Below are 25,496 nucleotides of genomic sequence, written 5' to 3'. Positions count from 1 at the left end.
TGTCCATAAAAGGCAGTCACACATGGAACAGTCTCTCCATTTCCATAAGGGAAAGCCCCACCCTTGCTTCTTTTAGAGGGCAACAAAAAAAATGGCTGAAGTCCAACCAGTCATGTGACTACATGTGACATATCTCTAGCCACTATTTTTGTGTATTGCTGCTATGTATTTGTAAATTTTTTACAGTTTTTATGTGTCCTGTTTTTATGTATTTGTACATTTCTTACTGTTTTATGCGTCCTGTTTTTATGTCTGGGGACAACAGATGGAAATTCTTCTTCTACTACTATAATACATAACTGCTAGGAAAGTTGAATCAACAATCCTCTTCCTACATATCAAAAGGAAGCTGGTTTTATTTCTGAATAAAAAGCCAATCTTTTGTCGTAATTTGCCAGTAAGATTCCCAATGTGTTATTTAAATGAACATTTTAGTCAGATGCCAAGATTGTATTGTATTCTGTAACCCTTTCGGTTTTTTCGATCCGTTGCCAATAGAGATAAGCAGATTACAGTAGTCTATGTTTCTAGAGAACAAATTACATTTTATTTGCATTAAGTATCAGCTTAATATCGATACGAGTTTCCTGGAGGGCATTAAAGGAAAGCTAACTAATGTAAGTGCTGTGATTAGCTCTAAATCCAGATTGATGTGGCCTTGAACTGAGTGACGGTGAAAGAAAATAATTGAGTTGGTCGTTTATGAAAGACTCCAGGAATTTACTAAGCAGGGTAGTTTGGAGATTGGGCCGGTAATTATTTAAATCATCTCTATCGCCACCTTTATGTAAGGGAATCACATGGGCCAATTTCCAACATAGATTAAATATATGTGTGGGTGAAACACCTGGAGACGTTCCACACTCCAAGACCTAAAGAACAGCTGAGCTGGAAAGAAGCAAAGGCCCTGGCCCAGAAGAGTGAGATGGACGCCCTATGCCCCCCAACGGGGTAAAGAAGATTAAGTCAGTGGGTGGCTAAGTGGCGCAGTGGGCAAGGCACTTGCCACTAACGCAGGATATGCTGGGTTCGAGCCCAGCTCTCGGCGTTGCTACCGGCTTGGCCGGTCGTTCATACTAACACAATTGGCAGTGTTAGGGGTGGGAAAGTCGGTGGGTGGGTGGGGATCGGACGTTGTGGACAGCGACTCCTGCAGGTCGGTTGGTGCGCCTGTACAGCAGAATCAGGAAGTATCGGGGGCAGCGTGAGCCTCCCACACGTTACTCCTCGCCACTGAGAGTTCGAGCTGTCTGGTGAAAAGATGAGACAGGCTGCCTCCTCGTGTACCGGAGGGGACACGTGATGCAAGGCTTGGTCCACATTGCAGCCGACCAGTAGGAGGCATAGTCTAGCAACGTTTGAGACAGGAGAGGGGAGAATTGAAGGGAGAATTGGCGAGGCAAAATTGGGATGGGAGAAAAATAGAAAAATAAGGAGAAAAAGTGGATACAAAAATAAAAGATTAAATATATGTGCTAATTGGTCACTGACCTGTAGTTGCGTCTGTCACAGAGACACTGGTAAATGCAGGCGGACAGCGAGGCAGCCAGGGTGTGCATCACGTAGATCTGAAGGAACAGGGAACACGATGGACACAAACGGAGGGATCAGGCCGGGGCGAGTAAAACCAAAGCTACTAGTGGAAATAAAAACCCTTTAAAAGACACCAAGCAGTGGAATGTTTGTCCTGTGACCTCGTGTACCTGGGTGTACTGCTGTAGAGTTCCCCAGACACACCTTGTGTGCCTGGGTGTACTGCTGTAGCTACTGTAGAGTTCCCCAGAGACACATTATTCAATAAAATACTGAGGATAGCTTATGATATATATATTATTATTATTAAGGCTGTCAGAGTTAACGTGGTAATAACGCGTTATCGCCCGATTCTATTAATGCCACTATTTTTTTTAACTCACGATTAACTTTTAAGATTTTTTTTTTTTTTTTTTTAACTAGACTTCACTCAGGTGTATTGTTGATGCTCTCAGTGTGTGTGAGAGAGAGGGGGGGGGGTGTGTGATTACTCAGCCCTTGTGTGGGTGAATGTAACAAGTTCCTAACGTTTTCTTTCCCCTATTATTTCATGCACACTTTATTCATTGTTTTAAAATATTATTTTCTTTTAAGTTATTTTGTGCATCACTCTGTTTTGAATTTGATGCAAATTTGCAATGCATGAGGGTCATCCTTTTGTGTTAAATGGCTGCATAAAGCAAGCATTTGTTGACTCGCATGTTGATAAGAGTATTAAAACTTGGAACTTGAAAAATATCCGTTTAAGGTAGAAAAAGAAAATAGTAATTTGCAATTAATCGCGAGTTAACTATGGACAATCATGCGATTAATCGAGTTAAATATTTTAATCGATTGACAGCACTAATTATTATATATATATATTAGAAAACTGATCTAAAAACCTAAAAGGGACTAATATAGTTGACTAAAACCTACAAAGGACTAATACGGCTGATCTAAAACCTAAAAAGGACTAATATAGTTGATTTAAAACCTAAAAAGGGACTAATATAGTTGATCTAAAACCGAAAAGGGACTAATGGTTTATCTAAAACCTAAAAGGGACTAATATAGTTGATATAAAAGCTAAAAAGGGACTAATATAGTTGACATAAAACCGAAAAGGGACTAATATAGTTGACATAAAACCTAAAAGGGACTAATATAGTTGATCTAAAACCTAAACGGGACTAATATAGTTGATCTAAATAGTTGACATAAAACCTAAAAGGGACTAATATAGTTGACATAAAACCTAAACGGGACTAATATAGTTGATCTAAAACCTAAACGGGACTAATATAGTTGATCTAAATAGTTGACATAAAACCTAAAAGGGACTAATATAGTTGATCTAAAACCTAAAAGGGACTAATACGGCTGATCTAAAACCTAAAAGGGACTAATATAGTTGATCTAAAACCTAAACGGGACTAATATAGTTGATCTAAATAGTTGACATAAAACCTAAAAGGGACTAATATAGTTGACATAAAACCTAAACGGGACTAATATAGTTGATCTAAAACCTAAACGGGACTAATATAGTTGATCTAAAACCTAAAAGGGACTAACACGGCTGATCTAAAACCTAAAAAAGGGACTAACACGGCTGATCTAAAACCTAAAAGGGACCAACACGGCTGATCTAAAACCTAAAAGGGACTAATATGGCTGATCTAAAACCTAAAAGGGACTAACACGGCTGATCTAAAACCTAAAAGGGACTAACATGGCTGATCTAAAACCTAAAAGGGACCAACACGGCTGATCTAAAACCTAAAAGGGGACTAACACGGCTGATCTAAAACCTAAAAGGGGACTAACACGGCTGATCTAAAACCTAAAAAGGACTAACACGGCTGATCTAAAACCTAAAAGGGACTAACACGGCTGATCTAAAACCTAAAAGGGACTAACACGGCTGATCTAAAACCTAAAAGGGACCAACACGGCTGATCTAAAACCTAAAAGGACCCACGTGGTCGTCTCACCTCGTTGTTGACCACATCAGGGTGGGGAGGGGAGTCCAGGGCGTTGATGGTGTGCAGGATGTCATGAGCCAGGTTAGTCAGGTGGACGATGGGATTGGCTACCACCGTCTTGGCGATGGCCGTGCAGGCCAATAGGAGCGGGATGGAGGCGGGCTGGAGGGTGGACGCCACCGGGGATTGGCTGGAGGCCTCCTGTCGAGAGAAAGTCACAGAGGTTGGGTTTACCAGTGATTGGGTTCACCAGTGACTGGGTTGACATGAGCGACAGTGTGTCACGAGCCAAACGTAAAACCATTCATTCGTATTCAAACATATTCATTCAGTTTAAACCAATGGGGTTTTTCTTCACAGTTGCAGATAAAGATAAGGCTACAGCTACACTAATATTATACAACGGCATGCAAATTTCTCGATTCTGATTGGCTGAAACAGTCAAGTTACACGTGGGTATTTGTAATAACCCCACGCTCTTGGTCCCAGGACCCGCCCACAACCGCATTACTATCACTCCGCCACGCGAGTTTTTAGAAGTGAAAGCAAGATAGCGGACACGCCGGACAGTAAACGTTATGAAAGGATATGGTGATAGGGTCATAAAGACTAAATGAAAAACGATTCTGTCACGGCGAATGTGTTAGTTTCTTAAACAATGTTGGATGATGTAATTGATTGGTCATGAGTCATTGTGGAACAAAATTAAAATCACGCAAATTGATAATCTTTCAATATTCTTTTTTTACCTACTTTCTATAGAAGCAGCTGGGAGGTGCGCTGTTTTAAGTGAGCGTGGGTTATTGAATTGATTGATTGCTAATTTTATTACTGTCCGCCTTGTTTCCAACTGGTTAAGTTTAGGCACCCTTTCGAAGTCGCTCTCTTTCGAAGTTGGTTAAGCCCTGATTCCAAACTCTAACCTTAACCAACTTCGAAAGAGAGCAACTTCAATCAATCAATCAATCAATCAATCAATCAATCAATCAATCAATTCAATAATCCACGCTCACTTAACCCTTTCAGTGCCACGGATGACATATCTCGTTTTATCAGCCCCCCCATTGAGTGCCCACGACGACAAATATCGTTTTATTTTTTTATATTCATATTTCATCAACCGAGTCTCCTGTTGGTACACCAGCCCCTACAGGAGCTCAGAATGGAAAAAAGCGCCCCCTATCGTCTATCCCTGTGTAACTGCAGGTCAGTCGCTTAGACTGACCTGGGATCTGTAGATCTGTAGAGGCGGAGCCAGCTGGCTCCTTGTGCTGGCAAGCCGTCTGATGAACATGGAAGTGATCCCGGGACGGAAAGCAGCCTGGATTATATATTCACAGCAGCCAATAATCAATCAATCAACGCGATCGATATTTGGAATGGCGATCAGGAATTGGAATAATCTTTTTGGAGAAAATCTGATCTAAGGTAAGGAGTTACCAGTCTTGGGGTAATCGGAGCTGTATTCGCTGAGATAACAGCATGTCCCCTATGTGCCATGTGTGTGTGTGCGTGTGTGTGATCTTGCGGGAACGAGAGAATCGATTTTTCAGCTCGCGTCTATAGCGTGCATACTAGGGTTGGGCGATATGGCAAAAAATCATATCGCGATAACGATATGATAATGTTATCATATCACTCGATATCGATAATTATCGAAATTGTTATAAGTAAAAAAAAATATATATATATATATATTTCTTTTAAACAACAGATGTATATTTATTTTGCAGCAATTCTTTGTCGTTGCCGCCATCTTTAGTGTTACATCCCCTCACACTCCAGTTCTCAGGCTGCAGCTGGTTTGAAAGCGAAAGTAAACCGGCTTCTCTGCTGGCTGTGGCTCCAGAGGAGTTGAACAGTTCTGGCTCTGCTAGTTTCTTTTCTATCTTTTGGCGCTTTTTTGGTGGACAAACCACCGCACATGTGCACCGTGACTCGTGACTGGAGTCTAGCTCTGCTAGCACACATAGCCTACTGTGTACAGACGGTTTCAAACTGTATTTTAAATTAGAAAGCAAACAAAATAAATGGAGAAAAATAAATCTCAATTTGGTCAGTATTGTCATTTGGACAAGCAAAGCCATTACTTTAAGTTGCAAGCAAGAAAGACAAGTCTGTCCACTGTCTCTGGTTTTAAAACTGCCCTGTTGCAGGTCACAACATTTGTATATATATATATATATATATATATATATATATATATACACATATACCCCCCCCCCCATCGATTATTAAAATATATCGCGATATTTATCGTTATTATATCGCCCAGCCCTAGTGCATACGTACACATATACTATCGATAATCTAGCGTTTATTTGAAAACGATTCATAAATAGGCCGACAAATGACGTGTCTAGTGTATTCGAGAATATTCCAATAAATGCCGTTTATGGGGGAATCTTTCTATCTTCCCGGAAATTTGAGAGAGAATGATAGCTTTTCGAAATGCTATAAAAAGGATATGAACAGATTAAAAAACAATCCGTTTCGACAATGTTGACTGCAAACGAGTCATTGATAAGCGACGGGCAGATTAGACACATAGCCATAATTTAAAACATAGTGTTCTGAAGGGTCCAGATTAATACTGAAAGTCTGTTTATTATTTTGTATAACTTGTATATTGTTTATATATATAAGCTATATACCTTTAAGCTATCCGTTTGCACCATAGTATTATTCGCTCGCCTCATTGAGCACCGCCCTTGACATTGGAGGCGCCAGCAGACGAGCCCCTCAGACAGAGTTCAAAGACGTGTCCGGGCAAGTTCAGACATGCCCATAGCAGGCGCATTGATTCCGGACAGGTAAATCGGCTGCGCCCTAGAAATCAGTCTGAGTATATATATTGTAGATGGCGCAAGCAGCCAGTAGAGTGTGAGCAGTAACCTAACAGCAGTGGAAGTAACGAGTCGGCAGTATCAGAACAGGAGAAGCAGCAGAGCGAGATTGTAATACGTTTCGGTACAGTTGTACACAGACCTACCAGCGGTGCATCGTTACGGATAGCTAGTAGCTACTTAGATACGACCATAATATTGTAGAGCCATTATTGGCGCAGTATAGTGACTTATGTAAGCGAAGTAACGTGGAGAAACGTATAGTTAAAACCATCTGCGTTTGGATCTAACTACTCCCTGAAGACCGTCATCGGGCTAGCTTCCAGTACAAACGAAGCTAGCTAGCTACCATCTATGCCATCGGGCTTTGGATTAAGAGCTATTAACCCTGCCATCGGGCGCTAGGATTACAAGGACCGGTTCCGTACGAGACTCCTTTTCTTCAGGGACCACAGGATTATACGACCATTCTTCAATTCCTCCGGAGATTACAACTCCAGAGAGGGAAATCATCGTCTCCAGCTACCCCCCTTGCTTTGCCCTGTATTACCTCCTCTCACTCCCTGCAGAGCTCCGGTCGAGTATTCTTAACCTAGGAAATATTCAAATATTCATTCCCCCTGACTTTGATACTCTGACATTCTACTATTAAAAGAGCAACGTGATAATTCAGTTGTATATTGATATGACGATTAAAATACTGTAAACCTGGTATCATTGTCCCCGTGCCGTCAATTGAGTGTCTGCCATATTTATCTAACTGTACTGTCTGGCAAGTAAATAATCTTTAGTAGTGGTTTAATCTAAACAATCTTTAATACAGTCCGGGTGTGTAGCCCCTCAGCTACAATTGGTCCTTCGAGCCGGAGGGTATCAGTAATAATAATCATTAATAATAATATGGCCAGCGGCGGACACTCTCCAAACGGCTCTCCCCCATTAGAGCGCCCTAGGCGCCAGCGTCAGCCCCTCCACACTTGGAGAACTACGCTGTAGATCTACCTCCTAGCTTATCTAAAAGGACGTTAAGCAAGGATAAAATTAGTAGCTTAAGTATGCCCAACCTTATCGACCTGTCAACCCCACCGGTAGAGACCCAAGCTAGTTTAAGTAAAACTGACTTAGCTCACGGGGGGGGACAAGCGGGACATGACTTGACTATGCCCATAGACCACCGCGCCCCCGAGATGGACCTCTGAGCGCAAGAAGATAAAGACCGCGCCTCCGAGATGGACCTCGGAGCGCAAGAAGGTACAGAACGCGCCCCCGAGATGGACCTCGGAGCGCAAGAGGATAAAGAATGCGCCCCCGAGATGGACCTCGGAGCGCACCAGAGAAAGGAGCACCGCGCCCCCGAGATGGACCTCGGAGCGCGGGAGAAGATAAAGTACAACAGCGTCATCTCCAAGCGAGGCCGACCAGAGGCTAGCGCAAGTCCTGATCGCCACGCTGACAGCTTCAACCGAAAGAGACTGCCTCTAGGGTGAGCGTGACCACCTCCAGGCGCAACAAGAAAGTGATTGTGAACACTCCAGAGTGGAAGAGAGACGTCTCCAAGCGCAACGAGAGAGTGAGCGTGAACATCTCAGACTGGAAGAGAGGCGCCTCCAGGCTCAAGAAACCATGGAGCGAGACCGCGCCAATGCACAGCGTGACGCAGCCAATGTGCAGCGCGAAGCAGCCAATGCGCAGCGCGATGCACAGCGCGACGCAGCCAATGCACAGCGTGAAGCAGCCAATGCACAGCGCGAGGCGGAACGAGACCATTTACAAGCACAAATTATGGAGCAAGCGCTCCAGAGAGTGACGCCCCACTCTTCCACCCGGAGCTCCCGGAGATCATCACGACACGGGTCGAGGGCACCCTCCCCTCCCCGACAAAGCTACACGGGACCCAGCCTACGGGAAGAACATGCTTACGTTGCAGAGCAGCTAACCGAGCGACTACAAAGCCTAGCGGAGGACGAGGGAGGACAGAAAGCCCACCCGCACGCACCCATCTCAGACCAGGAGGAACAGTGCAGCCCCGGTCTCAGTCCCGACGCGCGGCGTTATGAACCCCCAACCCGTCCCAGTGGGGAGTTCGAGCAACAGACAGCACCGAGGAATAGTGCCTGGGGGCCCAGCCTCTGGTTCCCGCCCAGCACAAACCAACGACCCAACGTACAGGGAGACTCGCCAAGGAGGCCTCTCCCCCTACGTGCTTCAGTGTCACAGCCATCCATGGCATCCTACATTGGGACACCCACATTCCCAGACTTCACAAGAGAAGACCGAGCGCAGTATACCGAGCTGCGTATGTGCCTAGAGACAATTATGTGCGGAGTACAGGACGAGTCCTACAAGTATGCCATCCTCCTTAAGCACCTCAAGGTAACTAGAGCGCACAACATAGCGCTGGCATACTCCAATTCACAGACTTCCTATTCTGATGTCCTGGTGGCCCTCGACGCACGTTACGGACGTACATGGGACTATGTCATTCAGGAGATACGTGAGATTGAACGTCTCCCCCCGGCTAGAGACAACCGAGCACTGGACGACCTATCCGTCAAAGTACAGTCCCTAGTAAGGATGCTCGGGTCACAACGAGAGAAGGGGATGTACGAGTTGTACGCCAACTCCAACGTGGAGCGCATATTGGAGAAGCTCCCCCCATTCCGCCAAGAACGTTTTCGGCGGCAAAGAAACTACCGTGACCCGAATGGCCCAGAACAGTCACTCCTGGACCTTGCTGACTTCCTAGCCAGGGAGGTTAGCAGCCTAAGAATAGACACCTTCGCATGGGGTGGCTCGAACCAAGCCGAGGCGGGGTCACGGCAGACGAGTCACAACCCCCACGCCAAGGAGAAATGGAAGATTGTCTGTCAATACTGCGACAGTGAACACTGGCTGTCACAGTGCGACGCATTCAAGAAACTGACTACAGCCGAAGTAAGTCAGTGGATTAAAGATAACCGCCGCTGCTTCCGCTGCGCGCGCGGCCACATGGCAGCAGAATGCCGCCTTAAGAAGAAGTGTGGCAAGTGTGACGGCGCCCACCTCGAAGCACTGCACGAGAGCAACAAGCGCCCACCAGGAGACCAAAGTAGGCCCATCACAGTGATGTACCAGGCCGAGTCGGTGTCACCACAGAAGAGTCTTGACCCCCCCCCCCTGGTGTACTTACTGCCGCAGCGGACACTGGCAGTCACGGTGCGACACGTACCAGGCCGAGTCGGCACCACAACAGAAGAGTCACAACCCCCCCGCCAAAGAGGAATGGAAAATGGAGGTTCCAGAATGGAAGATCACATGTTATTACTGTGACAGAGGACACTGGCTGGCACAGTGCGACGCATTCAAGAGACTGACCATCACCGAAATGGATCAGTGGATGAAGGCTGACCCCCAGGACTACACTTACCGCAAATCACTGTGCGAGGCCCCCAAGCGAAGACTAGCTCTACAAAGCGACCAGGGAACAGAAGTGATCCACATCGACCCCGCGAATAGTGGGAGCTCCAGAGTGCTCCTCAAGGTAGTACGAGTACTCCTCAGCCACGGGGACAAGGTACTCGACACCTACGCCGTCCTCGACGACGGGTCGGAGAAGACACTCCTCCTCGCCTCCGCCGCGACCCAGTTGGACCTGCGGGGCCCAGAGGAGACGATGACCCTCCGTACCATTAGTCGCGACTTAAAGACAATAAAAGGTGAAAACGTCTCGTTCACCATTGCCGCGATCAACCACCCTGAGAAGCGGTACAGCATCAGCAAGGCGCTCATGAGCTACGACATAGGTTTGTCACGCAACGATTACCCCATCCCACAGCTGATGGAGAAGTACGATCACCTACGCCTACTGCCCATACCGCTCATCAGCGGAGCTACACCGACCCTACTAATTGGCTCCGACCACGCGGACCTCATTGTCCCAATCAAGGCGGCCCACATCGGACCCAAAGGAGGCCCAGCCGCGGTTAAGACCCGACTGGGGTGGACGCTCCAAGGCCCCCTCTACGGACCTGCCAGCCAACCAACGTCCACACGCTGCCTTTACACCAAGGTGAGCGACAGACAACACTCTCTTACAGCACGTTGAGAGGCAATGGACACTAGACGCGCTGCCATTCAAGACCGAACGCAAGATGGTTCGGCCCAAAGAGGACAAGTATGCCATCGCTCTACTAGATCAGAAGACTACGAGAGTCAAGGTCGACGGAGTGTTCAGATACGCAACCCCCCTCTTGAGGCGGGACGGGATGCCCACTCTGCATGTGCCTAAGGGAGCGACGAGCGTATCCACGCCAGCAGAAGCAGAGAGCATCCTAATGAAGCTACGGGCTTCATTAGCCAACGGTGGATTCGACCTCCGACAGTGGGCCAGCAGCGACCCTCAAGTTCTCCGACGCCTCCCCCCAGAGACCAAGGCAGCGAGCAGCGAGACCTGGATGGCGCACACCCCAGGCGAGGCGCAAGAGATGACCCTGGGCCTCGTCTGGCGTTTCAAGACGGACTCGCTTCACTACAGACACACACCCCTGAGGACGGATCAGGAGACGTCTACGACTAGATTGACCACTCGGCTGAGTGTGTACCGAACACTCGCCAGCACGGGAGTTCTGAACTCCAAGCCCCTCAGCTACGCTCCAAGCGACGTAGCCGACATAGAACCCATCATCTCCAACCACCTCTTGATGGGGAGGCCGGACCCGGCCTTTCCTCAGACGGTGTACAGACAGGACGAGATGAACGGACGGAGGATGTGGAGACACAGCCAAGTACTGGCCGACCAGTCTTGGGCCCGCTTCCTCCTACGCTACCTACCCTCCCTTCCAGCCCGTCAGAAGTGGGTTAAAGACGGGGACAACCTGACCGTGAATACCGTCGTGATGATAATAGACCAGTCACTACCCCGAGCTACGTGGCCGGCCGGCCGTGTGAGCAAAGTGATTACTGGTTCCGATGGGAAGGTCAGAGCGGCAGAAGTCATCGTCCAAGGGCGGACCTACACCAGACCAGTAGCCAAGTTGATAGAGCTGCCGGAGATCCCTAAACCCCCTGACGACGACGATAACCCACTGACTTTATAGATTATTTCCAACTCCCCATAGCACATTATGGAGAAGTTGACTTGACTTTAATTTTAATCTGTGCCCATTTATTTACTAATTAGGTGCGGACTAATTAGGAGGCGGCTGTTCTGAAGGGTCCAGATTAATACTGAAAGTCTGCGTTTATTATTTTGTATAACTTGTATATTGTTTATATATATATAAGCTATATACCTTTAAGCCATCCGTTTGCACCATAGTATTATTCGCTCGCCTCATTGAGCACCGCCCTTGACATTGGAGGCGCCAGCAGACGAGCCCCTCAGACAGAGTTCAAAGACGTGTCCGGGCAAGTTCAGACATGCCCATAGCAGGCGCATTGATTCCTGCAGGTCAATGAGTTCAAGCTGAACATCAGTGGGTGCACTATCAACACTGCAGGTAAAGGGAGAGGAAACCAGCTGCATTTCATCCTCAACCTTTTTGAAATCTTGAAAACGCCTTGAAAATTCATCATGCAGTGCTCCTAACATGGATGAGTACCTGTGCCGGTGATCAGCTGATGGTTTGACTTCTTTCAGGGTTTTCATGTGTTCGAGATTGTTGCTGCCTAGTTGCCTTGAAATTAATTGCAACTTTGTCATGAAGGCTTTCACATGGCTATGCATTTCATGAGCAAAAATGCCCTTGCCCTGCAGTTGTGTGTGTTCAGTAGGGATGGGTACCGTTCACATTTGAACCGATACGGTACCGGTACCTGTGAATCGATACCGGTACCCAACGGTACCTTTTTTCTGTACTTTAGTCTCTAAAAATGTAATCTACCTACCTCAGTTATAAAAAGAAATATCAAAACTTCAAATAACCACACTTTCGACCGTTTTCGGCTTGCCATTGCCCCGACTGCTTTGTTGTTGAATCAAGTCAAATCCTAGGTAAGCGTATATTGTGCGTGTGAACGTTGACATGAAAATATATATATATATATATATATATATATATATATATATATATATATATATATATATATATAAATAATAAAAATTGTAAAAAAAAAAAATTTAAATATATATATATATTTTTATCATGTAATCTTTTGCGGGCTGGTCAGAATCATCCCGCGGGCCGTACTTGGCCCGTACAATGCCCAGGTCTGCCCTAGAGAGATGCCCGCTCAGCCAGATGGTTCTGGGACTCTGCTCACAAACACAAGCAGAGCCACCAGACAGAAACCACACTGGACTAAATCAAATTATAAGAAAACAAAAAGAAAACTATCAAAGAAATAATCAACCCAAAACCAGAGCAAATTGGAATGCTATTTGGCACTAAACAGAGAGTACACAGTGGCAGAATACCTGAGCACTGTGACTGATCTCTCAGGTGAACCCCCAAGGGAAAAGAAAGAGGCCGACCACGAAACACCTGGCGCCGAGACTTGGAAGATGATGCCAAGAAGATGGGACACACCTGAGGCCAGCTGGAGAGGTTGGCTCAGGATCGGGATTAGGGTTGGGCACAGAGAACCGGTTGCAATAGGAACCGGTTCCTAACTTCCAGAACCGTTAAGAAGATGTTTGCATTTCGATTCTTAATTTTGTTTTTTATAAATTCATTTGTTAATTAATACCCTAGTTACAGTACAGCAACCAAATTAAACTGTATCAAGTCAACTGACAATGTGAATAGTATGAAAAAAATAAAGGATTTTTCAAATAATTGTTTTCTCCTGCGAAATAAGCTGTGACCTGTTTTGACCTGCACCTCAAAGAATCGGAATCGAGAATCGTTTAGAACAGGAATCGAAATGGAGAATCAGAATTGTTCAAATTCAAACGATGCCCAACCCTAATCGGGATGCTTGAAGAACCCTTGTTCACGGCCTATGTCACAAACTGGGTAAAAGGCGTAAGTAAGTGACTGATCCAAAACTAAGGAGATCCTTGACTAGGTACAGACTCAGCGAGCACAGCCTAGCCATCGAGAAAGGCCGACATAGGCAGAGCTGGCTCCCAAGAGAAGACAGACTGTGCACCCACTGCACACAAGACGACAAACAACACTTACACAAAAATGGAACCCATAATACAACATTGTTAAACAGACATAAATAATAAAGTACAAAAAATATAATACAATTATAATACCCTAAAAAATAAAAAATAAAATCAGAAAATGCTAACTACGGTAAGTCAAAAGTGTGTGACATGGGCTCAGAGACCCTCCTTGAACCTCTTTCCTCCTTTACCCTTTGCCCTCTTGTGATGCATTTGGTTATTCCTCTGTGATGTCGTTTTCGTTCCCCTTGTAATCCTCCCACTTTCCCCATCTTTCTCCAAATTTCTCTTCCTGTAACCTCAGCATGTGTGTTATCCTCTCCATATCCTGTATCTCCTCCACTATTCCTACCCATTGTGCTATTGTCGGTGGGTCTTCTTTGTACCACAGTCTTGTTATTGCTTTTCTGGCCGCTATCAACATTATCTTTATTAAATATTTGTCCCCCCCTTGTATTCCCTCGTGTGTCAGGTCTCCTAAGTAAAGCACCAGTCCTGTTTGTGGTAACCCGTATCCTAATATTCTGATCATTGCCTCCCCTATCTCCTCCCAATACCCCTTCAGCTTCTGACATCCCCAGAATATGTGCGTGTGATTTGCCCCCTCCTTCCCACACATCCTCCAGCATGCTCTTTGTGTTGGTGCATATTTTCCCTTCAGCTCTGGGGTTATAAAGAATCTGATTATGTTTTTCCATCCAAACTCTTTCCATATCCTCGATCCTGTTGTTGAATGTTGCACCTCGCATATGTTCCCCCATTCCTTCCCTGTTATTCCTATCTCTAGTTCTCTCTCCCATTTCTCCCTTATATAATCGGTTGTGTGTCCCTTGCTGGTCATTATAGCCCGGTACAGTGCTGATATTACCCTTCCTTTCCCTCCTTCGTATGCCCTTACTATCATCCTAATTATTCCATTCTGTTCTTCTTCCTTGTCCCCTCTTATTTCTTTATTATAGTAATCTCTAATCTGTAGATATCTGAAGTGGTCCCTGTTTTCTAGTCCAAAGTTCTCCTTTAATTTTTGTAGTGTTTGCATTTCCCCCTTCTCTATCATTTTGCATATCGCTGTTGCCCCCCCCCCTCTCCCACCTCCTGAATCCATGGTCCAGCCTCCCTGGTTTGAATCTCTTGTCATGTGCTATCCATCTCAGAACCCCTGACTGCTTCTCTAATTTGTGTGTTTTTACTACTCTGTTCCATATGGTCAAGGTGCATTTGGTGATAGGATCTAACAGTCCCTCTTTTTCTTTGAACAGTTCCCTATCTCCCACCAGAGCTTGTCCGAGCTACACTTCTTAACAACCTGCCCACTATACCAAGACATCAGAGAAATACTTCCCAAAGAGACTTTGAAAACATGGCAAATAACGCAACACTCGCATACTTGATTGAATTGATTGAAAAGTTTATTAACAGATTGCAGAATGGGTACAGTACAGTACAGCTCAATACATACAATTGTTAAGGGGATGCAGACCAGAGAAAGACTTTCGACTTGTTTACATCAGGGTCCCCCATTTCTCCCTACTGGGAGAAATACAACAATGTGCATTGTATTGATGTCCTTTTCTTGTCACAGCAGCTCACAAATCTTGCTGCTGTGACAAGAAAAAGACATCCAACGGAATACAACCACCATAAAGACCGTCAATCACACAAATTCCTTCTGTACTGTACTGATTTCTTCCGATTCTTCTTCTTCTGTTTGAACGTTTTGCTTTGTTTGTTTTAACACTGGCTTTGGCAATGTAAACGTATGTTTCCTATGTCGATAAAGCCCCTTTTGAATTGAATTGAAAGAGAGAAAGATATATAGAGAGAGAGTGAGTGCATGGTTGTTAATGATGGAGGTATAGAGAGAACGAGGGGGAGAATGTGTGTTAATGAGGGTGTGAGAGAGAGTGAGAGAGAGAGAGCAAACGCATGGTTGTTAACACTATCAGTGCCACTGGTTAACATGGTAAAACATGGTTGAATGCCAGCACCCACTTCAATGATAGCGTTGTGAATGCATAATCTATGTCTTAAATTATGGCTATGTGTCTAATCTGCCAGTCGCTTATCAATGACTTGTTTGCAGTCAACATTGTCGAAACGGATTATTATTTTTTTATATATATATATATATTTTTTTTAATCGGCTCATTTCCGTTTTATAGCATTTTGAAAAGCCCTCGTTTTCTTGAAAGTTTCAGGAAAATATAAAGATTCCGTGATAAACGGCATTTACTGGAATATTCTGGAATACACAAAAAACGTTGTAATTTTTCGGCCTATTTATGAATTGTTTTCAAATAAAGGCTAGATTATCGATAGTATATGTGTACTTATGCACGCTAGAGAAGAGAGCTGAAAAATCTATTTTCTCATTTCCTGATCAGCGCGCACACACACACACACACACATAGGGCAAACACTGAAAACAGATCCGATTACCCCAAGACTGGTAAAATGGATTCCTTACCTCAGATCAGATGTTCTCCAAAAACATTATTCCAATTCCTGATCGCCATTCCAAATATCGATCGCATTTATTGATTCAGCGCTGGGCACTGTAAATATGTATTCCACGCTGTTTTCCGGCTCGGCAATCACTTCGATTTCTTCAGATGGCTTGCGGGAAAAGTAAAATGAGGAAACTGGAACCCCCCCCGCCCCAGTCTAATCCAATGGGGTGCAGTTACACAGGGAGAGACGATAGGGGGCGGTATTTTCCCAATGGAGCTCAGAGAGAGGTTGCTGCACTAGCGTGAGGCTGGATTGATGAAATATGAATTCAAATCGCTAATAAATAAATTAAAAAAAAAGACAAACAAACGCTATATAGCGTTGCTGGCATTCAAATGTCGGCATGAACTAACGACATAAAGCGTCCCTGGCACTCAAAGTGTTAACGATGGAGAAAGAGGGAGGGAGAATGTGTTAACGATGGAGAGGTAGAGAGAAAGAAAGAGAGAATGTGTGTTAATGAGGGTGTGAGAGAGAATGTGTTGTTAATGATGGAGAGAGGTAGAGATAGAACGAAAGAGGGAGAATGTGTGTTAATGAGGGTATGAGAGTGAGAGAGAATGTGTTGTTAATGAGAGAGTGAGAGAGAATGTGTTGTTAATGATGGAGAGAGAGAGAGAGAGGTAGAGATAGAAAGAAAGAAAGAAAGAGAGGGAGAATGTGTGTTAATGAGGGTGTGAGAGAGGGAGAATGTGTTATTAATGATGGAGAGAGAGGGGAGGAGGAGGAAGGAAGGCACAAACAAATAGTGTGCATATTGTGTGTGTTGTGTATATAAATACACACAGCAGAAGTGATCGTACTTCCTGTTAATGAGTCCTAGGTGCCTGTCACTCACACTGTCAGCAGGGGGTCTGAGCGCTGAACAAGGTCAGGATAACAAGGAAGAATGAGAAGAGTTTCTTTCTGGGACCAGCGGATTACGTCAAAAAAAAAAAAAAAAAAAAAAGACGAATTTTGACACTTCCGACGTCGATAGACAATGTTCCGGAACCCTGCATCGAGTGCTCCTGTGCTTTGTCTATTTCCTCTGAACCTCACTCAACCTACTAATGAGCCAGCCTCGCCCCCGCAGACCAGCCTCGCCCCCGCAGACCAGCCTCGCCCCCACAGACCAGCTTCACAGACCGGCCTCGCCCCCGCAGACCAGCTCCACAGACCAGCCTCGCCCCCACAGACCGGCCTCGCCCCCACAGACCAGCCTTGCCCCCACAGACCAGCCTCGCCCCAGCAAGGCTGAGATTTTCTGACATGAAAATCGAATGTAGATATGGGGTCGAATATTCGAATATTTGGTCCCATCCCTAGTGCGAAGGTGTGTCCTGTGTATAGGTTGGAGTGTGTTTGAGTGTCGGGGGAGCGATGTATCTAGTCTCCACGTACCTGCTGGGACTCCTGCAGCAGCAGAATCAGCTCCATGCGTACCGAGGCCAGGCCTCCTCCGTGCGAGCCGTGCAGGCTGCAGTAACTCAGGAACATCCTGAGGAGGGACTGGTTACTCTGGAGCCACTGTCTCCTGCTGCTGCTCCTCTGGCTGCTGTCACCCTGCTGAGAGAGAGAGAGAGACTGGTTACTCTGGAGCCACTGTCTCCTGCTGCTGCTCCTCTGGCTGCTGTCACCCTGCTGAGAGAGAGAGAGAGACTGGTTACTCTGGAGCCACTGTCTCCTGCTGCTGCTCCTCTGGCTGCTGTCACCCTGCTGAGAGAGAGAGAGAGAGAGACTGGTTACTCTGGAGCCACTGTCTCCTGCTGCTGCTCCTCTGGCTGCTGTCACCCTGCTGAGAGAGAGAGAGGGGGACTGGTTACTCTGGAGCCACTGTCTCCTGCTGCTGCTCCTCTGGCTGCTGTCACCCTGCTGAGAGAGAGAGACTGGTTACTCTGGAGCCACTGTCTCCTGCTGCTGCTCCTCTGGCTGCTGTCACCCTGCTGAGAGAGAGAGAGAGAGAGAGAGAGAGACTGGTTACTCTGGAGCCACTGTCTCCTGCTCCTCTGGCTGCTGTCACCCTGCTGAGAGTGAGTGAGTGAGTGAGTGAGTGAGTGAGTGAGTGAGTGAGTGAGTGAGTGAGTGAGTGAGTGAGTGAGTGAGTGAGTGAGTGAGTGAGTGAGTGAGTGAGTGAGTGAGTGAGTGAGAGAGAGAGAGAGAGAGAGAGAGTCTGTGATGATCCAGACAGAGAGTCTGTGGTCCAGAGAGAGAGATGAGTCTGTGGTCCAGAGAGAGAGAGAGAGAGAGAGAGAGAGATGAGTCTGTGGTACAGACAGAGAGAGAGATAAGCAAGACAGCTAAGATGAGCCCCTAAAGGATATTCAACTTTTAATGGAAGAACAAAACAGAAGGAAAAAATAACTTCACAAAGGCAACATGAATATACATAGATCCAAAAGGACAAAGATCAACACTTAAATCCAAAAAGAGGGTCTATACCAGAGAAAACAAAGTAGCAAGGAGCCAACGGCCGACATCAGCTAAATAGGCTAATTGCAAATAGAGTGGCCAGGTACTGACGCTAGCTCGACAGAACGTTAGCTACGACAGCTAGCCGGCCCGCTTGGCTCAATATAACGTTAGCTACGACAGCTAGCCGGCCCGCTTGGCTCAATATAACATTAGCTACGACAGCTAGCCGGCCCGCTTGGCTCAATATAACGTTAGCTACGACAGCTAGCCGGCCCGCTTGGCTCAATATAACGTTAGCTACGACAGCTAGCCGGCCCGCTTGGCTCATATAACGTTAGCTACGATAGCTAGCCGGCCCGCTTGGCTCAACATAACGTCTACGACAGCTAGCCGGCCCGCTAGCTCAACATAACGTTAGCTACGATAGCTAGCCGGCCCGCTAGCTTAACATAAGGTTAGCTACGATAGCTAGCCGGCCCGCTGGTCCAACAGAACGTCAGCTACGATAGCTAGCCGGCCCGCTGGCTCCACATAACGTTAGCCAACATAACGTTAGCCACGATAGCTAGCCGGCCCGAGAGAGAGAGAGATATCTCCACGGCGGGAATAGAATAGAGTGCATTAAAAACTCACCAAACGTCCAAGAGGATGGAGACAACCGTGTGGAGTTGACGAAGTTCATCTGCCGAACGACCGTCCTCTTCATCTTGGCATAACAATGCTGCACGCGCTCTCTCTAGGTTAGCTAATGCTAGTTAGCCTTTAGCTAAGCTACTAGCCGACATGGCTATCCCGACTGAACCACACGTTAGCAGCACTCGATATTATAACGTAGCTAAAGCTAACTAGCTGTCCCTGCCTTTAGCTAAGCCGACATGGCTAGCCTGACTGAACTTTCTAACATGCAACAACTTTCATCTTCAGTCCATCTGCCGAACGACCGTCCTCTTCGTCTTGGCTGGCATAACCTCCAATGCTGCACGTGCGAAATAGTCAGACGCAGCTGACACACGCTGGCCGACTGTACACATGTAACCCCTCCCTTCGTTGAAACCAATAGTATGTCTGCTGCAGAGCCCCAGAGCTCCAATAGTTATCTGCAGAGCCGCGGAGCCAGGAACAAGTCAGACACATTCTACAAACGTGTCTAATGTGAAATATATAAGCATATAAGCAAAACTAGATTTTAGGTCTGTGATGAAAAAGGGCCTCACGGGAAGGGGGGCCTCGCAAAAAGAAAAAAAAAATTGTGCGAGGCCCCCCTTCCCGCGAGGCCCTGTGCGACCGCACTGCTCGCACACCCCCTGAGGCGGCCCTGCCTGTACCCCCCTGCCCCCTCCCTAATGCTGCTATGACTCACACCCACCTGCTCGTCATCTGAGAGACCACGGCTCACACCCACCTGCCCGTCCTCTGCCTCCCCCGTGACGGAGGCCTGTGCCTGGCCTGGCGGCTCCATCAGGCAGGGTCTGTAGCAGCAGCAGCGCTGGAGAGCCACCACCTGCAGGACAGAGAGAAGAAGTGATGTTTCAGTCATCCTGACCAACTACACAGGACACATAGGCCACGAACGCATAAACATTTCATCAGGCTGTTTACAAATTAATTCTCAGAGAGAGAAAGAGAAAGAGAGAGAGGCCTGCAGAGTGCATTCATAACATTAAATAATGTATAATGGTGGCGTGAGTGAATTATAAGTGGATGGAAATGTGAGAGAATCATAACGTTAACCTGTCTGTGTAGAGAGCGGACCTAGAGGCTCCTTTGATCTTTGATGGCAAAGCAACGGTATAATGAGGTGTCTTTCTGCTCTACATACTACGCTCTGCCTTAGATACTACGATGTAAGTAGTATCTATAATGTCAGTCCTCTTCAGTGATGTATTCTGTTGTAGTTTATAATGTCAGTCCTCAGTGATGTATTCTGTTGTAGTTTATAATGTCAGTCCTCAGTGATGTATTCTGTTGTAGTTTATAATGTCAGTCCTCCTCAGTCTCCTCACCTCTCTCTCCAGCCACTGACAGAGCTGATAGCGCAGTGTGTGTGTGTCCCGCCCTCACCTCTCTCTCCAGCCACTGACAGAGCTGATAGCGCAGTGTGTGTGTGTGTGTCCCGCCCTCACCTCTCTCTCCAGCCACTGACAGAGCTGATAGCGCAGTGTGTGTGTGTGTCCCGCCCTCACCTCTCTCTCCAGCCACTGACAGAGCTGATAGCGCAGTGTGTGTGTGTGTCCCGCCCTCATCTCTCTCTCCAGCCACTGACAGAGCTGATAGCGCAGTGTGTGTGTGTGTGTCCCGCCCTCACCTCTCTCTCCAGCCACTGACAGAGCTGGTAGCGCAGTGTGTGTGTGTGTGTCCCGCCCTCACCTCTCTCTCCAGCCACTGACAGAGCTGATAGCGCAGTGTGTGTGTGTGTGTGTCCCGCCCTCACCTCTCTCTCCAGCCACTGACAGAGCTGGTAGCGCAGCTTGCCCCCATCCAGCTCATAGCCCGTGGACAGTGTGCGCAGCTCATTAGTCAGGATCTTCAGACAGGCGCAGAACTTCATCTGTCCCGCCAGGACGTCCTGCGACGGCAGCATGTAGTCCTCCTCCTCCTCCCCCTCCACGACCGCCTCGCCGTCCCACTGCGCGTCCCGGAACACGCTGCCGCCACCGTCGGCCACCGCCGTCTCCATGGCGACGCGCGTCCCCTCGTCTAGGGGTGGGCAATATGACGATATTAAATAAATATCGGGTACAGTTCATTAACGATACACTTTTTAAACGTCGTGATGTTTTGCACAAACCCTCATCCATACAGTATATATGTGTGTATTTTTGGCTAAAGTGGATAGAAAACACAGTACTGTGCAAAAGTCTTAGGCACCCAAGAGTTTTTATATAAATTGTCTTAGATGTTAATAAATTTTTTTCTGTATTAGTGTGTCGGTAGACTACTCTTTAAACATTTTAGAAACTTTTAATTTAATTATTTCTGAAAGCATCTTCATGGTTTAATGCAGACATATGTTGCAGGGATTATTATAAATCATCATATTTGCATGAACGTATCCATCAAAGGGTTAAATCAAGCCTTTTTAAGTGCTTTAGAGGAAATGTCAAAATATTGCGATATATATCGTGTATCGTGATAAGAGCCAAAAAATATCGTGATATCATTTAGAGGCCATATCGCCCAGCCCTACCCTCGTCCTCCTCATCGTCTTCCTCCTTGTCGCTGTCCCACCGCAGCTCCAGGGGCTCGTCCACGACGGCCGGCGACGGGTGGCTCCAGTCGAAGCTCAGCACGGACTCGGAGCGGCTGTTGGACAGCAGGCCGTCGGACTCGTACCCGTTCAGGACCGGCGGGGACGACCAGTTCGGGTCCTTCTTGCTGCCGCTGCCCTCGGTGTCCTCTGTGTCGGCGGTGTCCTCCCGGCGGAGCTGGGCGCGGCGTCCGGGGCTCTTGTGGACCTTGGGCATCTTGAATAGAATAGAATAGAATCTTTATCGTCATTGTTGGTACAACGAAATTGGGTTTAGAGCATCACCACTGGCATACAAACATACTGAATATAGCATATACATAATAATAATAATATCAATAACAACAATGACCCAAGTGCAATAGTGCCAGTGTAATAAATAGTACAGTGACAGTCCAGTCGAGTTAATGGATGGAGGGGGGGGGGGGGGGGGGGGGGGGGGCGTTGGCTTGCAATGGATGGAATAGTGTATAGTGCAGCAATGCAAGTCCGGTTATTGTGGTAATGTAGAAGTGGGAGTTATGTCACCGGGGTTGGGGATGGGGGTGCGAGGGGGGGCAAGTTGATCGTTGAGCAGCCTGACAGCCCGTGGATAGAGGCTGTTGGTCAGTCTGCTAGTACCGGACTGGATGGATCTGTACCTTGGAGAGGATCTCCAGCGCCAGCATGGGGCAGCCGGCCCGCAGGTGGGCGTAGGCGGCGGTGAAGAACAGCCGGCGCTCCACCAGGCTGACGGAGTCGGCGCGACGCCCCTCGGCGGTCAGGCCCACCTTGGCGGCGTCGGAGGAGGCCAGGTGGCGGCGCTGCAGCAGCGGGTGGCTGCGGAGGTAGGTGTAGAAGTTGAACACCTCCGGGTTACAGGGGGACATGGAGCACGCACCTGAGAGAGAGAGAGAGAGGACGACGGGGGGTTAGAGAGACAAGCTGTCTTACGCACCAATCCCACCAGGCGCGGCGCGGGCGAGCGATCGGCGCTTCACTTTCGCTCCCATGTTAACAGGCGTCGCTGTTCCCACCGGCCGCATGCGGGTGGGCGAGCGGCTCGCGGGCGGGAAGCGGATAAAATCGCTTTGGTTGGAATCAGAGGCGTGCGCCACGGGCATTTTCACAGAAATACACTCAATATCTGCATTATTACCACACATATAGATGTTGTTCAACCAGCTAATGTGTCTGTATGATCTTTCCCAATACAAATAAACCATACTATACTTTTTCAGGAGTACAGTCACACTGATCACCATTCTAAAATGAATTCTAACATTCTAATTAATGAGATAATAACGGGTTATACATGCAAAATGGACAATAGAACAGAACACTGGAAATCTTTAAAAAAAATCTTCAAACAGGGACTGACTTCGCATATAGACTAGGCATTTACAGCTGTTCCAGTGCTTCCTCCGTGCACTTTCACCCGCTCTGAAGTCGGACTCGGTGTGGACGGCCACGCAAGCTGTTCTCGCACGAAACCCGTGCATGCTTACGTCCGTGCCTGGTGGGATTTGTGCGTTACCCCTCTGCTGCTCCTCCTGGTACCAGAGAGACCGGGACACCTACCAGAGTCAGAGCAGCACCCGGGAGGCCCGTTGGTGTCATCGGGCTGCTCCAGCAGGGTGTCCAGAGCTCTGCTGTAGTCCTCCAGGACCCAGTGGGCCATGCTGCGCAGAAACGGGTCCTGGTGGATCGGAACCTGAACATGATGGGAGACACATCGGGGGGAAACATTACAATCACGGTTATCATCAACACTGGTGATGTGGCCCAGTGTCATCCAATACCAGGCTAAAAATAGGTACCTGAGAATGTCCCCCAATGCCAAAACAACAGAAACATGTAACACGCGCTAGGAATTAAAGATTTGATTTGCTGCATTTTAATGATCAGATCTCTAATGGCGTCTAATGGCAATCATTCTTGTTAACAGTAAATATCGACAGTAAATTACAATTTACTCAAGCATAGTAACAGACAATATTTCTGACACTGGGAATACATTCGCTGAGGTCCATAGATGTCCCTAGATACCAAGAACATGATAAATGGACCTTGTAGAAGTGGAGCAATCTTCCATTTACTTAGGTATGTACTTTTTAGGCAAATTTTCTGAAAATAAGCCTCGGGCTTAGGGGTACAGGACATGCAGTGCAGGAGTGACGTCTAGCGGTTGGAACGCGGCCACAGAAATTAGGTAGAGGTATAAAAGGACACTACCTGGTTAACCCACGTCATCGTTGTCTACGTCAATAATGTTGCCACATCAACAGGCTTTGATTGAGTAGTTTCTACATTATGCAAGTGCAACACACGCCGAGGAGTGTTACCGACTCTGTTGTCCTACGACGTGGCGGGGGAAGATTTAGTAGAGGGGACTGACTTTATAAATCAACGTACACAAGCATGCATGCACACAAGCATGCACACACAAGACAGGAGTCTTGCGTGTACACACGCACGCATGCACTAGGGATGAGATAGAATATTCGAATAGTCCATGCCAGTCTCCACATTCGATTTTCATGTCAGTCTAATATCTTTTTTATATAATTTTTTTTTTTTAAATACTTTTTTTTTATTGAAGCAAACCATTATTTAATTCCTTTTATATTTAGAGGCAGCCTAATTTTCAAAGCCTAATTGAGCTAAAAGATACACATGCTACTGTTTATTAAAACCGGTTGATAGGCCAATGCAATGCTATTATTATAGGCTACGGTGGTGAATGGTGTCATTTTGATTTATTGTCAGCTGAGCCGATCAACGTTCTGAAGGAATATCTGAACTTCAGATTCTGAAGTGCCTATTTATGTGCAATACCCTTTGATTTTAATGATCCATTCTATTAAAAATAATAACTGAATTTAACTGAAACTGAACATTTTAACTGAATTTAAACTGAAACAGAAAATATATTTTTAATATAATCAAAACAAAAAAAAGTCCCATCCCTAGCACGCACGCACACACGCACTCCTGTCTTGTAGCAGGACATTTCACTGGGGGATTTGCACATACAAACTCCTAGGCTAGAGTAATGCACCAGGTCAGACACCAGAGGTGACTGCATGGTCCAACGTAGACTGACCACGTTTGGCCAAAACATCCCGTCCATAAAAGGCAGTCAAACATGGAACAGTCTCCCCATTTCCATAAGGGAAAGCCCCACCCTTGCTTGTTTTAGAGGGCAACTGATGAATAGTTTGATGAATAGTTTTATTTTCGGTCTTTGTTTACAGATAAATCAAAAACACACGTGTGGACTTTCAAAAAAAAAAAAAAAAAAAAAAAAAAAAAAAAAATCACACACAAAATCCAAACTCAATGACCGAAAAAAGGAATAGGCTGAAGCACATGCTTATTTTTGCCTATCCTTTATAATTCTTAAAAACTAAATATACTTTAATATAAGAAAGAAAAATTTAAAATATGCTGCAAGATATAATAAACACTTTGCATGCCACGCCCGAGATTTCTCGGGTTTACCCCCCGCGGGTTGAATGCCCACTCACAAGAATTCTCGTATTTTCTCTTTTTAATATTTCATCAACAGAGTCTACCGTTGGAAATTCAGCTACCTCAGGCGCTCAGATGTGAAAAAAGCGCCCCTTATCGTCTCCCAGGTGGTAATTCACCCTTTTGGATTGAACTCAATGAAAATGAATGAGAAAAAAAAACCTGCACTCCACATTTTACTTATCACTCACGCAGCCGGCATCTACCAGCTTCATGCTGGACTCTCAGAGCAGCGGGGAATATGTGTTTTACAGTATACACGGTGAATCAATAAAAAGATCGATTTTTTCTAATGGCGATCAGGAATTGGAATAATCCATTTGGATACCATCTGATCTCAGGTAAGGAATCTATGTTACAAGTCTAAGGATAATCAGACCCGTTTTCACGGA

The 25,496-nt window shown here is 46.5% G+C and overlaps 1 protein-coding gene across 4 annotated transcripts in view; it reads right to left on the bottom strand.

The window, feature by feature from the left end:
• dmxl1 (Dmx like 1) overlaps nt 1–25,496 on the bottom strand; it is a gene marked incomplete at its 3' end in the record, with an annotated part of 327,508 nt that overhangs the window by 84,448 nt on the left and 217,564 nt on the right. For 3 of the 4 annotated variants that reach the window (XM_084323717.1, XM_084323720.1, XM_084323719.1), the window contains exons 27-34: nt 23,152–23,284; nt 22,233–22,471; nt 21,532–21,808; nt 20,776–21,041; nt 19,711–19,845; nt 17,334–17,498; nt 3,510–3,701; nt 1,492–1,568 (exon numbers count right to left, since the gene is read on the bottom strand). In XM_084323717.1, coding sequence (XP_084179843.1) covers nt 1,492–1,568; nt 3,510–3,701; nt 17,334–17,498; nt 19,711–19,845; nt 20,776–21,041; nt 21,532–21,808; nt 22,233–22,471; nt 23,152–23,284 — 1,484 coding nt within the window. The remainder of the gene's footprint in view (nt 1–1,491; nt 1,569–3,509; nt 3,702–17,333; nt 17,499–19,710; nt 19,846–20,775; nt 21,042–21,531; nt 21,809–22,232; nt 22,472–23,151; nt 23,285–25,496) is intronic. The other variant, XM_084323718.1, reaches the window with a different exon arrangement.

Source organism: Notolepis coatsorum (assembly GCF_963971535.1).
Source record: "Notolepis coatsorum genome assembly, chromosome: 10".
Taxonomy (NCBI): Eukaryota; Metazoa; Chordata; class Actinopteri; order Aulopiformes; family Paralepididae; genus Notolepis; species Notolepis coatsorum.
The sequence above is the reverse complement of the archived record's forward strand: the minus strand, read 5'-3'. Positions and strand labels throughout refer to the sequence as shown.